Source organism: Elephas maximus, chromosome 12 (genome assembly GCF_024166365.1).
Source record: "Elephas maximus indicus isolate mEleMax1 chromosome 12, mEleMax1 primary haplotype, whole genome shotgun sequence".
NCBI lineage: Eukaryota > Metazoa > Chordata > Mammalia > Proboscidea > Elephantidae > Elephas > Elephas maximus.
Genome location: NC_064830.1, coordinates 52,593,722 through 52,616,808, shown reverse-complemented (window position 1 = coordinate 52,616,808; position 23,087 = coordinate 52,593,722). Strand labels below are relative to the sequence as shown.

The window sequence follows — 23,087 nt, the reverse complement described above, 5'->3', positions numbered from 1 at the left end:
CCCGAGTAGTCGCTCTCCACCCTGCACTCGAGCCTCCACTCTGCCATGTACCTGCTCTCTTCAGGTGAGTCTGCCAGTTCTTCTGCACTGGCTCCCCAGCACCCACCCCACCAGACTCAACTCCTGACAGATCCCTTCACAAGTCCCCTGCCTATCGCTGCTCCCTGCACACATCGGACACTTGTGCTTCTTCGCTCAGGTGCTAGCAATGCCCCCACTCACATCAGAGCAGGGGACACAAGCCACATCTTTGTAATAGTCCTGAAACCCTGCAGAGGAGACCCTGACAGCTGGGGCCTGCCAACCCAAGAGCCAATCTTGGGGAGAAGTTGTTGTATCCAGCCTTCAGAGGCCAGATGCCGCTTTCTACTCACATGCTCCCAACTATTCCTTTCTGCCATTGAGTTGAATCCAACTCATAGCGACCCCATCAGGTTTCCAAGGATGAGAATATCTATGGAAGCAGACTGCCACATCTTTCTCCCATGGAGCCACTGGTGGTTTCTCACCATTGACCTTTTGTTTAGCAGCCCATTACTTTAACCATTATGCCACCAGGGCTCCTTTAACCAGGAGAATTCTTACCAAGAGCCAACATTAGTCAACTGATTTTCAATCAAAGGTTTGCTGGGCAGGAGGAAGCAATGTGAGGACAAGGCAGGAACTAACCCTCAAAGGAACTCAGGGCATCAGCACCTACAGCCATCCCACAACCCATGATAGTGTCACTCCCCAGTGCTGTCCCTTTTGTCTTTCCATTAGAAGCAGAGGAAGCAGAAGGGTGGGAATCAGAGAGATCACAACTTCAGTTGAAATAAACATTTGTCAAGGTTGAACAGTTGCCTCTATAAACAACTGCCTCCTTTGCCATGAGACCAGGAGAACTAGATGGTGTCTGGCTATCATTCCTGAACATTTTGATCAAAAATTCTTTAGAAGAATCCTGATCAAAAGCAGGGGAAAATATGGAATAGAATTTCAAATTCTCATGGACTCCAGACATTCTGGAGCCAGTGAAGCTGGCTGGGCCCCCAAAACTATTGCCCTGAGATAATCTTTAAACTTTAAACCTTAAACAAAAACTATCCCCTGAAATCTTCAAACAAAAAAATAGCTTATTTTAACTAGTAAAGTACCTATGATTTGAGCATTGTGCTTTTTAAAAGAATTATCTATGTGAGATCAAATTGACAACAGCAACTCAAAAGGTTGGATGGAAAGCTTAGGGGGCAGTGAGTTTAAGATAATGATGGTAGAACAACGTGGAAAAGGATAAAAAAAAATAGATAGTGAGAATGGCAACAGAATTTGAAGAATGTAACCAATGTCACTGAATTGTACCTGTAGAAATTGTTGAAATGGTGTATCTTTGGCTGTGTATACTTTCACCAAAATAAAAAAAATTAAAAGAATACCTGTGGTGCTCCAGGACCCAGTGCCTTTCCAAGCAAGAGATAAAGCAGCATTCCATGCAGAGATGAAACACCTGAAACCTGCTGCGCACAGCTTTAGCCCATCAAAAACACAATCATGGAGAAAAGCAACAAGGAATTTAGCTAGAAGAGTAGCCAAAATACCCATTTTTCCTCTTTTTCCATTTGCTCCTTTTTCGCCTTTTGGGCCCTGTGGACCAGGCTGTCCATCTGATCCACTGTGTCCTGGTATGCCGTCAACTCCTGGAGGTCCTGTGTCAAAATATGAAGTGGACATTTTCAAAGTAGCCACTGAAATAGTGTGATTTGCAGGCGCTGGATGCCTTTTCCGTTTCCTCTCTTGCTTCTTCCCTTCCTTCTCCACCTTTGCTATCCCCCCCATCCTAATCCCAACTGTGACAGGTAGTGGGGATGGTGATGCAGGCTCTCGGAGTGGGGGGGAGGGCAGGAGAGCTTGCCATAGGGGTAGAGAGAAGCAGGGGTGGGGGACATAGTCAGGGCTGCCTTCAGATTCCTTCTCCTTCCCACCTCTGTCCTTTCTGGGGAAGCTGGGGTACATTCACCCATATCCTCTCCATGAAACTGGAAAGTCCATGCAAGCCTACCTGGTGGGCCAGCTGGTCCTACAATAGAAAAAGAAATTTAGATGGTAAACCACAGGTGGAAGAAGGAAAAGCCAACATCACAACCCCCAAAAACCCAAAGAACACCCCCTCTTAAAATGTACTAATCACCTAGTGACACCTTTTATTTAAAACTTATTACATTTGCCTGACAAGGAGCCCTGGTGGTACAACAGTGCTGGGCTACTAACCCAAAGGCTGGCAGTTCAAACCCGCCTAGCAGCTCTCAGGGAGAAAAATCTGGCAATCTGCTCCCATAAAGATTACATCCTAGAAAAGCTTTTGGGGCACCCCTACTCTGTCACGTGGGGTTACTATGAGTCGGAATCTATTCAACGGCACCCAGAAACACGTTTGCCTAAGAGATCCTTAAAAGCAATGCAACAAAGACCCGTTTGCAAATCAAAACCACTTTTGCTGAAGTTTCAAGGGAAGAATAATTTCGAAGTTAGCTTCACTACGGATTAATAGATTTGTCATCTCTAGAGCAACAGGCTTAATTAAATGAGGTTCAGTGAGAAGACATGGGGGCCCCCTGAGGGCAGCATCCGGCATGGGTTAAGTGTCAGCAAATAGTAGTGCCATACGTCATTCAAGGGTGAGACTTGGCTCTAGAGAGTGCTCCCAGAGCTCCCATCCACCAGCTCGTCTCATCAGGGCTGCCAAGGGGAGTTGAGAGCAAGGCTGGCTCTCTGGGTCTCTCCTTTATTGCAAGAAATAGCCTGATAAAAATTGAGGGCCTAAATCAGTAATAAATACCTTCCTAGTGTGCAATTACTAGAGGATCTAAGGAGTTCAGAGGAATCATTTACATATAATCTGACAAAATAATTTTGCTTCCACAAACCGATGTCTGTCATTGTCAACTATTCTATTTGAGCACTTAGACAAGGTAATGAGGCTGTAACATGAGCAGTTGAGGTACTTGTGTTTCTTCAGACCACATATAGCAATTACCAATATTGTAGTGGAGAGGTTTTCCTGTAAATCTAAGCCTGTGACCAGTAGAAAACAAGCATTTACTAAATATTTATCATGTGTGCCAAACTCTCCTTTGTGTGTGGGCCACACAAAGAAGCAGAAATCTCGTTTCCTGCATCAATTGTATTTATACCTATTTGGGAAAGGCAGAAACTGGGGTGCTAAAACCAGTTGCCTTTGAGTCAATACTGATTTGTTGTGACCCCATGTGTATTAAAGTAGAACTGAGCTTCACGGGGTTTTCAATCGCTAATTTTCTGGAAGTAGATCACTAGGCCTTTCTTCCAAGGTGCCTTTAGACGGACTCAAACAGCCAACCTTTTGGTTAGCAGCCAAGCCCATTAAATGTTTGTACCACATGAAAGAGCTACAGAGAAGTAACCCCTCCTGGGAGGACTGGGGAGCTCTGGGCACGTGCAGACTGAGAAATCTTCGTGAAGTGAATTTGAGCTGTGGCACTGAAGAAACAATAGCCCTAATGTGACTTCAGGGGTCAGGACCAGCTGTTCTATACAAGGGACTAGCAGGAAAAAAGGTACCTAGTTGAGAACTTGTAAGAGCTTTGGGAGAAAGGATGAAGACTGGTCAGGCTGGATTGTGTAGAGATGAGTTCGAATAAGTACTTGGGTGGGTTGGGGGTAAGGTCGAAGCACTTGAATGCCAAGTCCAGAGGTTTAGAGAATATCTGTGAGGCAGTAGGGAGCTACAGTAGATTCTTAAGCAGGGGAATGATACCATGAAATCAGTGTTTGCTTTAGATCTTCTTTGTAGTTGGAAGTTGAATAGAAATAGATGGAAAGGAGAAAGAGAAAGAGAGAGAACAAACTCAGAGGATCCTTTAGTAAAAACCAGGGATAAGTTTGTGCACAAATGTGGTAGCTGTAGAGTTGAAGAGGAAGCTAGAAATTCAAGAGGTATTTCAGCAGAAGAGTGAGCAGGACTCTGCAATTGTGTAGGAGGCAATGAAAGCCTCTCAGATGACTAGGAGCCTAGGACACCGATGGAGAGAGGCTACTGTAAGAGTCGCGGGGACCCTCAGAAGAACTGATGTTTGGGCATATGCTTTCAATACATCCAGTACTCCTTTGGGCAAAAATGATTTGTTGAAAACGGCATCACAGTTTCTAGTCAGTATAACCTGTGGCTACATGACTTTACCACTAGGTGGAGAACATGCACTGGTAAGGGGTGATGTGGACAGTTGACAGAGGTCAGAAGAGATCAATTAATGATCATTCCCAACTACAAAAAAAAAAAAAAAACTACAGATGGAGTCAAATTCAGATGAGCAGATTGGTAGAAGGAAGAAAAACAAGCCAGATTCAGAACAGGATGTAGAATGAGGAATATCATTGCTGATGTCAGATGTCAGACTATACCAGAAAGATGTTTACCTGCATTTTATTGACTATACAAAGGCATCTGACTGTGTGGGTCACAACAAATTATTGATAACATTGAGAAGAATGGGAATTCCAGAACACTTAATTGTGCTCATGTAGAACCTGTACATAGACCAAGAGGCAGTTGTTCAAACAGAACAAAGGGATACTGAGTGGTTTAAAATCAGGAAAGGTGTGTGTCAGCATTGTATCCTTTCACCATAGCTATTCAATCTGTATGCTCAGCAAATAATCTGAGAAGCTGGACTATATGAAGAAGAACACGGCATCAAGATTGGAGGAAGACTCATTAACAACCAGCAATATGCAGATGACACAACCTTGCTAACAGAAAGTGAAGAGGACTTGAAGCACTTACTGATGAAGATCAAGGACCACAGTCTTCAGTATGGATTACACCTCATCATAAAGAAAACAAAAATCTTCACAATTGGGCCAATAAGCATCATCAGGATAAATGGAGAAAATACTTTGAAGTTGTCAAGGGTTTCATTTTATTTGGATCCACAACCAACGCCCATGGAAGCAGAAGTCAATAAATCAAACAACGTATTGCACTGGGCAAATCTGCTGCAAAAGACCTCTTTAAAGTGTTAAAAAGCAAAGATATCACTTTGAGAACTAAAGTGCGCCTGACCCCAGCCATGGTATTTTCAATTGCCTTATATGCATGCAAAAGCTGAACAATGAATAAGGAAGATCAAAGAAGAATTGATGACTTTGAATTATGATCCTGGCAAAAAATATTGACTGCCTGAAGAACAAACAGATCTGTCTTAGAAAAAGTACAGAGAGAATGCTCCTTAGAAGTGAGGATGGTGAAACTTTGTCTCATGTACTTTTGACATGTACCAGAGATCCTTGGAGAAGGACATCATGCTTAGTAGAGGGTCTTTGAAAGAGAGGAAGACCCTCAATGAGATGGATTGACACAGTGGCTACAATGATGGGCTCGAGCATAGCAATGATTGTGAGGATGGCGCAAGACTGGGCAGGGTTTCATTTTGTTGTGCACAGGGCTGTTATGAGTTGGAACTGACTTGACAGCACCTGACAACAACAACAACAGTAGGTTACAAAGGAGCCCTGGTGGCACAAAATGTTTAAGTGCTCTGCTGCTATATGAAAAATTGGTGTTTCAAACTCACCCATTGGCTCTATGGGAGAAAACCCTATGGGGTAGTTCTACTCTGTCGCATGGGGTCACTGTGAGTTGGAATTGACTCAACAGCACACAACAACAACGACAATAGGTTTCAAGAGTTCCATGCAGCTGGACTATTGGTGAGAGCCTGGCTGGAGCTGTATATTTAGGTCACATTAGCCATGGTCAAGGGTCTTCACTATGGTGAGTCACAGGGTGGGGCCCCTGGTCCCTGTTAGGGTCCATACAACCCTTGAGTATTCTGTGTCTGAGGGAGCACAACATTAAATACCAAATAAAAAACACAAACACCGTGGCGGGTTGAGAGACTGTAATCATTACAGAAGCAGATTGCTAGGTCTTTCTTCTACAGACCTTGGAAGAAAAACAAGTTTTTCCTTTTTTGAACAAGGCACGTGTATTTCATTTGGCCCTGGGCCCTGCAAATTATGTAGCTGGTTCTGCTATACCCACCCCACACTCCTAACCAAAGTTGATTAGAATTGGATAGATGCTGAGCCAACTGGATATTTATTCTCCTTGAAATCTAAAACTGGCCACAGTGACCCCCATCATGTAAACTAAAGGCCTGTGGCTGGCTATGGCCATGAAGCCAACCTGCAGAGAGAAGAGAACAAAGTAAGAGAAGCAGAGACAAGAGACAAATATCCCCACAGAGTCAGGAAGATGGAAAGTAGGCTGCTGGTTCCTGACACCTTTCCAGTTCCTGATTTCATCCCTCCGAGGCCCGCTGCAAGCCCTGACCTTGAGTTCTGTGAGATACTCTTGTGGTGAGGGCAGGCCTTGTGTTCACCAAACTCAGTTTCATTTTCCTCTTCGTGGACCCTGCTGTGTGGTAAAGAATTTAGCTTTGCCCAAAGCATTTTGTCTTTATCCTTGGTTCCTGGAAGATAACCTCTTAAACCTTGGAACTTCCCCAGTTATTGAAGTGGCTCTGATGAGGCCTCCAGACCACATCTGCCACAAAGATCACCACAGAATATCAGCCAAGTTCAGTGAGGGATATGAGTCAGTCAATTATGCCTACATAACAAGGCCTTAATAATGGCTTCCTCGTTGGTGACATAGGGGATGTTGTTGTTAGGTGCCGTTGAGCTGATTCCAGCACATAGTGACCCTATGTGACACAGTAGAACTGCCCCATAGGATTTTCTTGGCTGTAATCATTACAGAAGCAGATTGCCAGGTCTTTCTTCTACAGAGCTGCTAGATGGATTCTAACTGCCAACCTTTTAGTTAGCAGCCAAGCACTTAATCGTTGTACCACTAGGGTTCCTTGACATAGGGGATAGTGCATCCTTTTTTGGGGCCATAGAAGCTCCAAGTTAGGAACCCTCCTAGACCTCACCCCATACATTCGTCGTTTGTGTCCTTTTTGCTGTAATAAAACTGCAATTGTAAGCCAGGAATTTTCTGTGAGTTATGAGTCGTTCTAGCAAAGTATTGAACCTGAGGGAGTATTGGGAGCCAGGAGGTCAGAAGTGAAGGGGCAAAGAACCCATGAGCTTATGACTGGCATCCCGAGGGGATAGAGTGAACCCCCAAACTCACAGCCAGCAGATCAGAGGTGAGAATGTTATGGGGACTCCCAAGCTTGTGGCTGCATCTGAGGTATTGGGCAGACTTGGCAGTCTGAAGGACTGTGCCCTTTACTTGAGAGGTCTGACCTTGCTCTGGGGAGTTAGGGTCAGAGAAGAAGTGTTGCCTGTGTAGCTGGGGCTAGGACAGAGGAGGAACAAATTGAATTGATTTGATTGATCCTTACAGTTTGGTGTGGGAAGTGGGATTTGATTTTTCCCAGCCCCAGCTTTCTTGCAGTTAGGCTGGGGCAATGTGAATGCCTGGGTTCTACCCGGTGGGATCTACCAGGGGGAAAGTAAGATACTTCTAGGCCTGGCTTTTAAAAGCACCCACATACACACCCATCGATGCTGAGCTGATTCTGACTTATAGTGAACCTACAGGACAGAGAAGAACTGCCCATAGGGTTTCCAAGGCTGTAATCTTTATGGGAATAGACTATCACATCTCTTTCCCACTGAATTGCTGGTGGGTTCAAACTTTTGGTTAGCAGCTGAGTGCTTAGCCACAGCGCTACCAGGGCTCCTTTAAAAACAACCAGTGGCATCCTTTGGTCCTCTCTCTTTCCCTTTGAGATGGTCTTGGTGCCTGTGTTGAGATGGTGGAGCCACAAGATGGCAGGGTCTCCGAGTCAACAGAGGACACAAAAGGCCTTGGAGAGTTGCCCACATCTGACTGGACTTTGTGAAGTGAGTAATAAACCTTTACTCTGTTAAGCCACTGAGATTTTAGGATTTAATTATTACCACAACATGGCCTAATCTATCTTGACAAATACACCCTTCTATCCTTATAATGGAGTCCCCTGGGAGGTGCAAAAGGTTAATGCACTCAATCCAACCAAAAGGTTGGAACTTCGAGTCTAACCAGAGGTGTCTCAAAAGAGAGGCCTGGTGATCTACTTCCAAAAAAATTAGCCACTGAAAACCCTGTGGGGCACAGTTCTACTCTGACACACATGGGATCGCCATCAGTTGGAATCTATTCAACGGCAACTAATAGCCTTATAATAATAACTCATAACTCACCCCACACTTTTTTCTCAAATAAGCTATAGTGGATTTATGCAACTGCAAAAATTCTACTGCAAACAGAAGAATCTTAATTGAGGAAGGAAACACAGGCACGGCAATTATGGAGAAATCAATAATAAAGACATTTAAGACTCAGCCCTATCCACAAGCCCTAGCACTAGCCTGTGGGTAACTCTGAAGGCCTCTGGCTCCTCCTGCCACAGCCATTCCAAACCACAGGGAAGGCCCCCTCTGCGCATCACTAATTTCCCATCAGCAGCCTCCCCTTTTTAACCTGGGATTGTGTCAAAACGGATGTTGCCTTACCCAACTTGATAGCAATGACCACACAGGAAATGGCCACATATTTCTCACAGTCTTGCTGACGGAGGTGAAAAAAGAAGCCAAACAAATATTCCAAATAGAAAACTTTCAGAAAATGTGGCCTGGCTCTGTTTTAGAAAGAACCGGTGAGAGGTGAAGGAGCCCTGGTGATGCAACCAGTTAAGTACTCCGCTGCTAACCAAAAGGTTGGGGATTTGAATCCACCCGACAGCTCCATGGGAAAAAGACCTGGCGATCTGCTTTTGTAAAGATTACAGCCAAGAAAACCCTATGGGGCAGTTCTATTCCATCACATGGGGTTGCTATGAGTCAAAAACCACTCAATGGCACGTAACAACAACAGTAAAAGGTGCAGCTCCAAAACCTGAATCTATTATCTTGACTCTCCCACTCCTATGTCTCAAGCAAGAACTCCCTTGGATCTGGATTTGTGCTGGTCACAACCTCAGGGTCCACAAGAGTCAAATGTGCTCAGCTCTCCTTAAGGAATGGCCCTGGAGGGACCAAGCTCTCATACCTGGAGGGTGAATCCACCAACACCAAAATAACTGGCTAGTTTGACCCACGAAGCCCAAGAAGCAAAGCCGGTTGAGTAGAAGTATAATCAGCTATACTACCTGTTTCTGAGACATGCTGGTCCATTCATTTACCAGGGTTTCACAGGCTGCAGTGTTGAGGACAAAGTACTCACCCTAAGCACCATGGTCTACACCCTGCAGCCACCTCTGCCACCAGCTGTTGGCCAATCCCAGGGCACCAAAGCCCTGCTCCCACTAAACTGCAGCTTTGGCCCAATTCTATTTATTTGGTGCATTTCGACTTTGGAATATGGCCATGGCAAGCTTAACAAATCAGAGTAGGGATGGCAAATAGGTTTTATTTCAAGTGCTGATTCCCATGAATTAGCAGTAGCTTTCTGAAACACCAGAAAAGAATGACATGAGGCCACACTTGGTAGCCACTGTGATCCACTATTATTTTTATTGTTGTTGTTGAGAATATATACAGCAGAACATTCACCAGTTCAAAAATTTCTACATGTACAATTCAGTGACATTGATTACATTCTTCAAGTTGCATGACAATTCTCACCCTCCTTTTCCTAATTGTTCCTCCCCCGTTATGAGTGTGATCCATTATTGATGTCTCCCTGGGTATATTAAGGCAGTGGTGGCAGCTACCATCTCTGGGTTAGAGTCACTTGGCTGCAAGGGGAATGGGCACTGTGTATTTGAAGTGCTTCTGCCCAACAAGCAATTCAGCAATGTGACGGCTTAGTGATTTTCCAGCACATTCATATGCAGAGGCCACTGTAAGTGAAGTTAACCTGACAACCTGCCTTCTTCAAGATACCTGCTCTTCCAAAAGACATCCTGTTAGGACCCCAAAGAAAGCTGGGCTCAAGGGTAAGATGCACCCAGAAAAGCATAGGTTGTCTGACAAACTCTGCACGTGCAAACACCTGACAGATCATAAAGTTACACAAAACTTCCCAGTATCTGTGCTTATCCCCACAGCAAACCCTGCTGAGTACAGGAAAAGGAGCAGGAATGGGGTTTCAGGCTTACAGCTGGACTAGCCTCAAGTTACAAGTGCTGCTTTTTCAAAGATGAATCCAGTGTAAACGTAGATCTTGCTGCCCTAAGCCCAGGGGTCTGCCCTGGTGACCCCTTCTGTTTGGCATCTTTTTGGGGCTCTTCCATCTATCTGCTCCTCCTGCAGCTCAGGGCCAAGGCTCTGTCCTCCTCCCCCATCAGCCCCCCTGAGTGGCTCAGCTCAGTCCTGGGTCATATTGTCCATTCCCTTACCAATGCAGGCAGTTTGGCCCACCCTAAGGCACCATCTCACTTTCCAACTTGTACTTTTCGCACCTAAGTTTTAATTGAAAAGGTTTCTGGGTAAAAGAAGGCCCAATTTTTTCAAGTTGGCATGAAAGGAGAAAGTGCTGGCTTTCAAAAAGCATTCGGAGGTACCAAAGAATAACTACCTCAGCTTAGATCCAGCCAGATTCGATCCCCTCTCCCCACAATCTCCCGAGTGGTCTCAGTAATTCCATCACTTTGGCACATTCACTGAAAAGCCCAGCTCTCATTCTATCACTACAAAAATCAAAAAGGAAGAGGCTTTTCCTTTACCTCTCAACAAGGCTTTTGTGCCTGTAATTCCATCCATCTGAACATTTCTCTAGCACTCATTACCGTCACACTCTGCGGGAACTCTGAAAAGGGACTTACAAAGATGGAAGAACGGTGCTTAAGCCACAAAGGTTTCAGAATAAAGAACCAAGCTGCTCTGAAGACATTTAATTTTCTGTGAGGGCAGAACTGTTGTTTGAGTAATTTAATTAGCATTTTCCAAGTAGCCACAGGATTACAGCTTTTCTCTCTGAGGCCAAAGTGAAAGTCAGATGTGAGCTCTGGGATTCCTGAGGGAAGTGCCTTTGTTACCAGCTCCACCCTCCATTTACTCACTGACAGAACTCCCAGGTTTACTCATTCAGCACAGGTAAAGCATTCCTAATGCTGGCAGGTTGTGAGAGGTAGTAAAAAAAAAAAAAAGGAATATTGCAGAAAGAGGTGGGGTTCCTTACAACTAGATACAGACACTGTGGAGTTTCTCAAATTCAATCAGAGTAAGTAACCCTGTGAAGCATGGACCAGTCCTCCCCAGAGCCTGGGGCCATAGACTGACATGGCCCAACAAAAGCTTTCCAAGGCTTCAAAGTCTTGTGGTTATCTTTTAAAGTCCATCGGAATTGTGCTTCCATTCCATAATAGACTGTTTTAATGCGGAAATAATTTCCCCGTTTTCTTAGAAAGCCACACCCCATTTGGAGGGGCAGGATGTTCAGTGTCTTGGAGCCAGGCTCTGTAGATGCCCAGGACCTGGCGACAACCTTCTCTGGCCTGGGGAGTGACCAGTGGGGTTACCGTGTTGAGGTCTGTGTTTTCTCTTGCCCCTACCTCCAGAAGGCAGGAGGCAGGCACTTCCCCTTAAGCACTATAGAGGTCCCTATCAGACTCGAAAAATACTAGACCTGTTGCCATCCAGTTGATTCCAACTCATAGTGACCTTATAGTATTTCAGAGTAGAATTGTGCTACATAAGGTTTTCAATAGCTGTCATCCTTTGGAAGTAGATCACTATGGGCTTTCTTCTGAGGGCCCTCAGGGTGGATTCAAACCACTAACTTTTTGGTTAGTAGCTGAGTGCTTAACCCTTTGCACCAACCAGGGACTCCTTCAGGTACAGATGATCACATCACAACCACTCCCCACCCTACCCTCATCTACCAGCCATTCCTGGTCCCAGTGTTTGATGTGTTTGTGTAATTCATTCCTTCCCTCCTTTCTATTTGTGCTTGATTCATTTTAATGAAGTATTGGCCTAAAGAAGGGGAGGTATGACCAACCTCTTGTCCCACCAGGACTTGGTAGGCACCACACAGAAGATTCTTCCTACAGCTTGTTTTCTTGACTAATTAGCAGTTTGCCTTCAGAGCTTACCTTTTGAGCTGTAGGTATGATGTAGAAAATTTATTCCTTCTCTGGTTAAAAGAATTCTACCACTTAGTGAGGTCTTGTTCTTTTCTTTTAAACTAATGGGAATAAGGAAAACACCAATGGCCCTGGTTCAACGTACCACACGTTTCTAATTACCACAGTCCAAGTTATTTTCCATGGCTCTATTTCTACAGCAATACTGAAAATATTTTTCATAATTACATTACAATGGATTTTCAGCATATTACAAACATCTGGTGAAAGTAAGCTAACATGTATTTTTATAACTTAAAATGCACCTAGGTGTTCATTCTGTCTCTGGCCCTTTGGCTAGCACATGTGTTCCCTATGTCCGTAGACTCCTGTCAGCAGCTGGCCTACCTGTCAGGCAGATGCCCTTGGTGCTGTTGCACAGGTCTACCATCACTCGGACCTGCAGGGGAGAGAGGGGGGTTAATAGAAGCACAGTAAGTGGGCCTGGAACTTGCCTTTTATTCACAAGCAGAGAGCAATGATAAAAACTCACAGAGTACTTCAGGAGAATACGGAGGGCAGATGTCTGAGAAAAATAAACTCGTTGCCCTCGAGTCGATTCTGACTAATAGTGACCCTACAGGACAGAGTAGAACTGCCCCACAGGGCTCCCAAGGCTGTCATCTTTACAGACAGAAGCAGACTACCACATCTTGTTCTTGCAGAGTGGCTGCTGGGTTTGAACTGCCTACCTTTCGGGTTAGCAGCCGAGCACTTAACCACTGCACTGCCAGGGCTCCTTCTGAGAAAAATAGTAAACTAAAACTGAAAAGAAACCCTTCAAAGAGCTAAAGATATTTGCTATCAGCAGCTCTTCTACCTACATCATCAATCTAATACATATTTATAACATTTTGAAGGTGGGAGCTGGATAAAATCTAATTGCCATTCAAGCATAGGCTCTGAAGGTAATAGGTATTTTCCAAGAAAAACTTTGCATGGGTTATAGTGGGAACAAATAGAGAAATGCGAGACAACATATTCAGTGCCCTCAACAAATTGTCCCCACCAGTATTTCTTCAAAATTTCGTCAACATATCTCATCAGAATGGAATCCTTCATGGAGAGCTTTCAACACAGGGACATGAAATGATTTAGGTAAGACAAGCTTCTGATGAGGCTTTGGTTCTGGGATCCTGGGAATAGTCTGCTTTCTTCCAATATTCAATTTCCTCAATTTTAGATAATTGTTGTTTTTCTTATTAAATTTTCTAAAGTTAATTTGTTTAGTTTATGATTATTTATTAGAAATCAGGGTAATCTTTTCTTTGGCAGCAATAGCCCTGAGCCAGGGAGGGTACTGTTTAGTTACAGGGTCAAGCTTCAGATTGTAATAGTTTATTAGCTTCTGATAATTACATTCTTGGATTAAAATGGCTAAAGCATTTCCAGAGGCTTCATGTACAAACAGGGAAATATCTACGTGATAGGAAAGCTTTCCTATCACCTAGATTTGTTTCGTAGTGCAGATGTGTTTGCTGGAACTTCTTTTAGTTTAGTTACAGCTTCCTGACCCACTGGTGTAATTTGGGAAGAATCTTGTTTGAAGGCTTTTAAATATTTTTATAGAAGTTGAGCCAACAAGGAGAAATTTCAAATCCAAGTTTTACAGTAGCCACAAAGACCCAGAAACTCACAGTTTTTTCTCAGTTTTGAGGATAGGAAAAGCAAAAATGGCTTCTTTAGTTTTAGGATCAATAGAAATGTCATCTGCAGATATCAAATGGCCTAAATACTTAACAGAAGGCTGGGCCAGTTGTAGTTTTTCTTTAGGAACTTTATTCCCTCCAGCAGCTAAATGTTTTAACAAGATAGCAAGCCTGTTGCGAGGCAGAACAGATCAGTAAATCATCAGCATATTGCAGCAGCATGGATTCGTTTGCAGATTGTAAGGGTTGCAATTCTGCACATAAGATTTGAGAAAAGTAAGCAGAAGATTCAAGAAAACCCCTGGCATTATAGTTTAGGCAAGTTGTTGATTTTCTTAGGTGAAGAAAAACAAATATGGCCTCTCCAAGTGTATAGGAATATTGAAGAAAGCGCTACAAAGAACAATTTCTATAAAATATGTAGCATCTGGAGAAGCATTAGAAAGTAATAAATGAGGGTTAGGAATTACTGGAAATATAGGAATAACAATTCAGGTGATAGCCTGAAAATCCTGAACAGACCTTCAGCCTCTGTTGTTTGGTTTCTCAACAGGCAGTACAGGGGTATTACAAGGACTAGTGCAGGGAACAAGAACAATTAGAAAGGAAGTACTAAATAATAGGGAATAATCCCTCTTTAGTTTCTTGTTTAATGGGGTACTGAGAGTCTCAGTAAAGGCTTAGAGATGTCTACCTGGATTTGAATTGATTCTGTTGATAAAATTTGTTCCATATTGTAGATGTGGTAGCCCATAAGGTTTTAGGAATTGATAAAAAAAAAAAAAAAGGTGGGAGGGAAATGGATTAGAAGGGGTTAAACTGCCTTTGTGCATTACTAATTTTTGCAAACAGCAAATAACTTTTTCCCTTTGAATTAGTTCTGATTTGGATCCCTCCTTAAAGGTTTTTTTTGTGTGTGTGGGGGGGGGAGGGGAGTCTGGCAAGCTTAATAATATTTGCCCTTTTTCTGAAAATTATAAATGGCAGACTCATCTAGACAAAAGGTCTTGGCCCAACAAATTAACAGGAGTGGAACCCTGGTGGTGTAGCCGTTAAGTGCTACAGCTGCTAACCAAAAGGTTGGTAGTTCAAGTCCACCAGGCACTCCTTGGAAACTCTATGAGGCAGTTCTACTCTGACCTATAGGATCGCTATGAGTCGGAATCAACTCGATGGCAATGGTTTGGTTCAGTTCAGTTATCAGGGATAAGCTGAAAGAGATGTAAATCTTTAACAGGGCCAAGGGATATCAGAACAGGTTTTTACTCTGGGGCAGGGGCTTTTATAAACATGTATGGTTAATTGCAGAGAGGGCGGCCCCATTACCCAACCCACAAGGTTCTTATTTAATGTGCATGGTAGTTTTTCCTTGCAGATCAAATGCCAGCATAGAAAACGCCCTTGTTGTGTTCCCAGAGGCCCTATATTCCATATCTGCTTGAAGGATCTCTGGCTCAAGCTGTTTCTTTTGACTGTTCTTTAAATTATAGTAATCTTTTTTCCAATGCCTGGGTTTTTTGCAGTAATTCCAAGTACCAGGTTTAGTACCTCCAAAGTGCTTAGATTTATCTTGCTGGTTAGGAGGTTGCAATTGTTGTAATCATAAGGCCATTAACTTATTTGCCTCGGAGGTTTGTTTAGTCTCCAAGGTCTGAGAAAGTTAGTGAGCTAAACTGCTCAGCTCAGGCAATGGGAGCTGTTTTTCAATCTAGTCGATACCTTTTTATTGGGGCAGAAAGTTCAGATTTGAAGTCAGATATAAATACTGCATTAAAAGGCCTATAGCCCCAGGAATGACGGATCAATTCTAGAATGTCTAGCAAACTTTTGAAATAATATGGTCTTGTAATTGTGAACACTTTCACCTTTGTTTTGTATGCAAGAGTGAATTTTTGTCATTTCTATTATTGGGACAAAAGCCTTTAGAATAGCCTCTAGCAATCTTTTACCGATAGCCCAAGAATCTAACAGTTGGGTGGCTGTTCTATTTAGGTCTAGAGGTAAACTATCCTTGGGATTTCTCCATTCAGCCTGTTCTAACCACAATTGGTCCTCCTCTGGCCCAGTTATCATGTGAATTAAAAAAAAAAAATTTTTTTTTTTTGAATTAGTTGATATAAATCAGGGAGTCCAAGCTGGTAAGCCTCAATAAGGTATTCTAAACTCCTCAGCAAACTTTCATGATTGTCCCACAGTTTTGGGAAACTTTAGCAATTTTGGAAACCCTTGTGGTGTACTGGCTAAGTGTTATGGCTGCTAACCAAAGGGTTGACAGTTTGAATCCACCAGGCACTCCTGGGAAACTCTATGGGGACAGTTCTACTCTGTCCTGTAAGGTCTCTATGAGTCAGAATCAAATTGATGGCAATGGTTTTTAGCAATTTTATGTAATTCTGAGTGTGCCTAAGGAGTAAAAGTAATTTGGGGAGGATCCTCAATATCTGCAGAGGGACAGATTTTAAAAGACATTTTGGGAATAGATTCTTCAGGGGAAAATGGAAATTCAGGCAAAGTGTTAGTGTTATCAGAGGAATCTTTAATAGTATCAGAGGAGTAAGAAGGCAGAGGAGGATACAAAATAATGGCAGCTGGCAAAGGAGTAGATGGTCCCAGGACAACTTGGGTAGTTGGAACAGAAATTCGACATTGCATTTCCTTATTTTGTTTAATTTAGAAACATTATCTTGAAGGGAAGTGATTTTATTCTCATCACATCTCCTATAGGCTTCAAATTACCAACTAAAATAGGCATCCCATTGTGTCTGCTTAATTCAGGAGCCTTTATTTTTTTAATTTCCTGCAAACAAACAAACCTTCAAAGTGGCCACATATTATCCAGACTGTCCTTAGCAAGATTATGCCACACATCTAGGTACAACCAGGTAGCAGAGCTATAGTGCTTGTCCATATATCAGGCAGGAGTCCCAGAAAGGAATTTCACATTGCCCCCACATATGGCTTTCCCTTGGTGAAGATTCACCAAGAACTCCAGCAAAAGGAATTTTTCACAGAGTTTAAGTATAGAAAATTCAGTAACTTACAAGGAAAAATTCTGATTGGTTGACATTTACAAAATTATGCTGTAACAGACACCAGACAATCATGAGACCCTCTAAGCATTGTTTTGTTAATCGTAAAGTTTGAATCAGTTCACTTCTTGATAGTATATGGATATTTTTGGGTCCAGCCTGTGTGAATATTCTTCCTGGGAGCATGCTGTGAGAGGAAGGAAGGGGAAGGGAGCCTACAGGCTTTCTCAAGTATTCTGGCTAGCTGACTTTAGAGAGTAAGGTCAGAATGATCAGAAAACAACAAAAATGAAGTCCAGCCTACATTTTTGGCATGGGCCTCTCCTTATGCCCAGCACCTAGATTTTTGGAGCTCCTTCATAGTCCAGATATACTCCAGATAACTAATGAACTAGCTGACAGCATAGAAGGCCAACAAAAATCTTTAAACTCTCTTGTTAAAGTTGTGTTGGATCATAGAATTGTCCTTGATTTTTTCTAGTACGACATGGAGGAGTTTGTGCAGTTGCTAATACCACTTGTACTTGGAGAAATACATCAGGAAAAGTAGAACAAGATCTTAAATAAGTCCACAAGAAAGCTACATGGCTTCAACTACCCCCTATGTCCAACCTCTCTTTTCTTGATTTTTAGTTGACTACTTTTTTTTACTGCTATGGATTGAATTGTGTCCCCCATAAATGTGTGTCAACTTGGTTAGGCCATGTTTCCCAGAATTATGTGATTGTCCATCATTTTGTCATCTGATATGATTTTCCTGTATGTTGTAAATCCTGCCTCTGTGATACTGATGAGGTAGGATTAGCCGCAGTTATGTTAATGAGGCAGGACTCAACGTACAAGATTAGGTTGTGTCTTAAGTCAATCTCTTTGAGATATAAAAGAGGGAAGCAAGCGGAGACACATGGGGACCCCATACCACCAAGAAAGTAATGCCAGAAGAAGAGCACGTCCTTCGGGCCTGGGGTACCTCTGCTGAGAAGCTCCTAGACCAGGGGAAGATTCATGACAAGGACCTTCCTCCAGAGCTGACAAAGAGAAAGACTTCCTTTGGAGCTGATTCCCTGAATTTGCACTTCTAGCCTACTAGACTGCAAGAGAATAATATTCTGTTGAAGCCATCAACTTGTGGTATTTCTGTTATAGGTGCATTAGATGGCTAAGACAACTACCTATTGAAATTGGGTCTTGGCTCCATTAAATTTTACAAATTGGATTCATTCTCTTAATCATTACAGGATTAATCAAATGTTTTATGAAATACTTATCAAATGCTTCTACTCACAATGCAACACTACTTGTTATGCAAAAAATCATGTATTTTGAAGAAACAGCAATTCCTTAGAGAATAGTTTGGCACTTCACCTTGGCTGATGTCCCTCTCTGCCAAGTATTCCTATTAATTTGCTCCTGCTCTTACACACCCTTTTAAAAATTCACAGAAGCAGAGGTCCATAGCATGGCAAAGATTGAGCAGATGGTGCCCACCTGCCTTTCACGGAGATCGTATATGTCTTAAAAGCCTATTTTAAATAGGCTGCCATCTAACAAATTCAAGGAAAATAAGTCCATGCAGAAAAAGTCACACTTATAATAGTGATTGGCAAATTCCTATAGAAATTCTTTATCAGAAGATGGGATTGTGAAGGAGCTCCAAAAACCTAGGCGCTTGGCATAAGGAGAGGCTTCTGTCAAAGATGTAGTCTAGACTCCATTTTTGTTGTTTACTTCTCATTCTAAGATGACTCTCAAAAGTCAGCTAGTCAGAATGTCTCAGGAAGCCTGTGGGCTCCACTCCCCTCCCTACCTCTCACAGCATGCTCCCAGGAAAGATATTCACTCAGTCTGGCCCCCAAAATATCCATAGATTAGCAAGAAGTTAACTGACTCAAACTTTATGATTAACAAAACAGTGCTGAAGGGATCTCATAATTGTCTGGTGTCTGTTAAAGCATGGTTTTGTGTGGACCAATTAAATTTTTTTCTTTGTAAGTTCCTGAATTTTCTATACTTAAACTTTGTAAAAAATTCCTTTTGCTGGAGTCTTTGGTGAATCCTCATGAAGCACTGCCCAATCCAGATTGCTTTATTCCTTCAATAAATCTCTGCTTTAATTTTAACAGCCTTCAGTTTGCTCTTTGACAACTGAAAGATCTCCAAGATAAATGAAAAAGTGCAAAGTAGAGAGCAACTTGTATAACATGCTCCATTCCTGTGAGAAATTGGTGCACATGCACATGCTTATACATGCCTCAAGTATTTCTGGAAAGAGATCTAAAAAGCCTTGAGTGAGGGGGACTGGAGGGCTAAGGTTGGAGGAAGCCATATTAAGCATGATATGCCCTTTAGTCTTGTTCAGAATTTTCACTGATTACTCTTTCAATCAAATTATTTTTATAAAGAAAGTTTATTTATTTGAGGGAAAATTATTTTGTCTTCTATCTAGGCTTATTCTGTTTGCTGGAGCTCCAGGGGAAAACATACTGCATTTACTTTTAAAAGTCCTTGGTGAAAATGGTATACATGTTCAGCAGCTAACAAAAAGGTTGGTGGTTTGAGCTCAGCCATAGGAACCTCAGAAGAAAGCCTTGGTGATCTACTTCTGAGAAATAACCCATTAAAAACCCTGTGGAGCGCAGTTCTACTCTGACACACCTAGGCTCACAATGAGTCAGAGTTGATGGCAACTGGCTTTTATTTAGATTTTTTCAAGTGTGTGAACAGATATTTATTTACTGCTTCAGAAATTTATTGTGAAGTATATCATAACCACAAATATATAAAATATGTATGAACAATTTAAAGAGTAATCATAAAGCAAACACGCATACACCACAGCACAGCTTAAGATCTAGAAACTTACAGATATCTTGGAAGCATTCTTTGTACTCCTCCTCGAACACACCCAACAAATCATGGAGCTAAAGTATATTGGGCAGTATTATTCTCCCTTTTCTACAGGTAAGAAAATAGAGGTTTATAAATGTGGCTAAATTACTTGAGGTCATACAGCTTTTGAGTAGAAGAGCTGGGCTTAATGCCAGGTGTTCTGAGTCCTTTCTGTTGTGGCTCTGATGGTTATCTTAAAGTAACCAGACAGAAAAAAATTCGATTTGCTGTTTTTAGTCATTTTCACAAATGAATGCAATCAGCTGCACTATGGAAAAATTTATTGTCTTTAAAAATGTATAATTGGAGGTGGAGCCAAGATGGCAGAATAGACAGATGCTTCTGTCGAGCCCTCTTTACAACAAAGACCTGAAAAAAACAAGTGAAACGAGTATATTTCTGACAAGCTGGGAGCCCTGAGCATCAAAGACAAGCTTAGACAATGAACTGCGGGGCAGGGGGAGGAAGAGGAAGTGGAGAGGAGTTACAGGACCTGAATCACGGGGAGCCCTCAGGCACCATTTCTGGAGAGGCAGCGGCGGCAGCAGGCTGGTACTAGCATTTGGGCGCAGTTTCCTCAGGGAGAAGAAGACAGCCACACAGCCCACTCACACCTCTGGAACCTGAGGAGAATGGCGCTTTTGGTAAAAGCTAAGTACGTGTGTATATTTTACCGTGCCCCCCCCCCACCCCAAAGCCAGCTTCAGTGGCTGAATCCCTGGGCCTGAGATAGACCCTGGTGAGCACCTAGAGTCATCCTCCCCGCTTTGGGGAAAGAAAAAATTTGCAAGTGGGGAGCAAAGATAAATTGCTAGCTCCATTAACTGGAGGAGCTCAAGACAGAAGCAGCTCCTGTCCAGGCATAAACTGTCCATGGACCTTGAGTACCTTTCCCTTCTGCATGGACCTGTGTGGGCCTATTTTGGGAGAATAGGCCCTTGTTGGCAAACTCCTACCATTTCAGCTGTGTGGTGGAGAAGTGGATGTTTGACGTTTGACATTGCTTTACCTATTAAACAAGGTCCTCACCTACCCACATCAGGGATCTAAGGACTGGTAGCTCCACTCAGGTCACCCAGCCACCCGCGACAGGGGTCCAAAGATAACTGGTACCTCGCAGTCCTTACAACCCAAAATTTGGGGCACCCATGGTCCCTCTGCAGAACCTACCCACCAGCATGCTGTAAGGAACAGAGACATATTTTCCTCAGAGACACTTGGGGGTCAGTTCTCAGCCCCCTGTCTTGTTCAGAGCGTGACTCCCTGCTGCAATCAGATACCAGTATATAGGCCAATCAACCTCTGCTCCTCTAAGACTGTAGGACAGAGCCTGTACCACACACTTGGTGATCAGCTACCTGGAAACCTGACTGAACTCATACAAGAAAACTGAATGGACTTCTAGACTGATATACCTGATAACAGCTCTAGCCAGCTGGGGACAGGACACCAGAGCTCCAAAGGTGAAAATAATCAAGTTTGCTCACTCAATTAAACCACAGGGGTATACCAAAACAAAACAAAGCAAGCAGCTATGACACAGTAAGCAAGCATAAACTAATACAACAACTAGATGGCTCGGAGACAACAGTCAATATCAAGTCACATAAAGAAACAGACCATGATCACCTCAACAAGCGCTCAAAACAATGAATCCAGGGATCTTCTAGGTGCAAGTGCATCCCTGGAATTACCAGATGCAGAATACAAAAGTTTAATACACAGAACCCTTCAAGACATCAGGAAGGAAATGAGGCAATACTCAGAACAAGCCAAGAAACACACAGATAAAGCAACTAAAGAAATTAGAAAGATTATTCAGGAGCATAATGAAAAGTTTAATAAGCTGGAAAAATCCATAGACAGACAGCAATCAGAAATTGAGAAGATTAACAATAAAATTACAGAATTAGATAACTTGATAGAAAGTCAGAGAAGCAGAATTGAGCAAGTAGAAGCTAGAATTTCGGACCTCGAAGATAAATCACTTGGCACTAATATGTTTGAACAAAAACCAGATAAAAGAATTTTAAAAAATGAAGAAACCTTAAGAATCATGTGGGACTCTATCAAGAGAAGTAACCTATGAGCGATTGGAGTACAAGAGCAGGGAGGGATAACAGAAAATACAGAGAATATTGTTGATGATTTGTTGGCAGAAAACTTCCCTGATATTGTGAAAGATGAGAAGATATCTATCCAAGATGCTTATCGAATGCCACAGAAGGTAGATCTTAAAAGAAAGTCACCGAGACATATTATAAGCAAGCTTGCCAAAACCAAAGATAAAGAGAGAATTATAAGAGCAGCGAGGGATAAATGAAAAGTCACCTACAAAGGAGATTCAATAAGAATAAGCTCGGACTACTCGGCAGAACCCATGCAGGCAAGAAGGCAATGGGATGACATATTTAAAAAACTGAAGGAAAAAAAATTGCCTGCCAAGAATCATATATCCATCAAAACTGTCTCTTAAATATGAAGGTGAAATTAAGACATTTCCAGATGAAGACAAGTTGAGGGAATTCGTAAAAACCAAACCAAAAGGACAAGAAATACTAAAGGGAGTTCTTTGGTTAGAAAATCAATAATACCAGGTATCGACCCAAGACTAGAACACTGGGCAGAGCAACCAGAAGTCAACCCAGACAGGGAAATCCAAAAAAAGCAAAGCAAGATTATTAAAAAAAAAAAAAAAGAAGAATCCCAAAACAGGGTAACAGTGATGTTATTATATAAAAGAAGACAACATTAAAATAATAAAGAGTGACTAAGAAATGTGATCATACACCTTCCCTACAGAGAGGAAGATACAGCGATACAAAGAAATAAAAGTTAGTTTTAAATTTAGAAAAATAGTGGTAAATAATGAGGTAACCACAAAGGAGACAAACTATCCTACTCATCAAAATAAAATACAAGGGAAAAATAGAGACTCAGGAGGAAAAAAATCAACAAAAACAAATATGAGGAAAGGACAATATATAAAGATAATCTACTCAGCACACAGAATCAAGTGGGAAAAAGAAACTGTTGACACACAAAAGGACATCAAAATGATAACACTAAATTCATACTTATCCATAATCACCCTGAATGTAAATGGACTAAATGCACCAATAAAGGGACAGAGAGTGGCAGAGTGGATTAAAAAACAAGATCCGTTTATATACTGGGTACAAGACAGACACCTTAGACCTAGAGACACAAACAAACTAAAACTCAAAGGATGGAAAAAATATATCAAGCAAACAACAATCAAAAGAGACCAGGAGTGGCAATATCAATTTTTGAAAAAATAGACTTTAAAGTGAAATCCCTCATAAATGATAAGGAAGGACACTATATAATGATTAAAGGGACAATACACCAAGAAGATATAACCATATTAAATATTGATGCACCCAATGACAGGACTGCAAGATAAAAATAAAACAAAC

The 23,087-nt window shown here is 42.2% G+C and overlaps 1 protein-coding gene across 1 annotated transcript in view; it reads right to left on the bottom strand.

The window, feature by feature from the left end:
- Positions 1-23,087, bottom strand: part of GLDN (gliomedin) — a 140,460-nt gene that overhangs the window by 34,071 nt on the left and 83,302 nt on the right. Inside the window, exons 2-4 of the mRNA XM_049904987.1 lie at positions 12,429-12,480; positions 2,039-2,056; positions 1,578-1,685 (exon numbers count right to left, since the gene is read on the bottom strand). Coding sequence (XP_049760944.1) covers positions 1,578-1,685; positions 2,039-2,056; positions 12,429-12,480 — 178 coding nt within the window. The remainder of the gene's footprint in view (positions 1-1,577; positions 1,686-2,038; positions 2,057-12,428; positions 12,481-23,087) is intronic.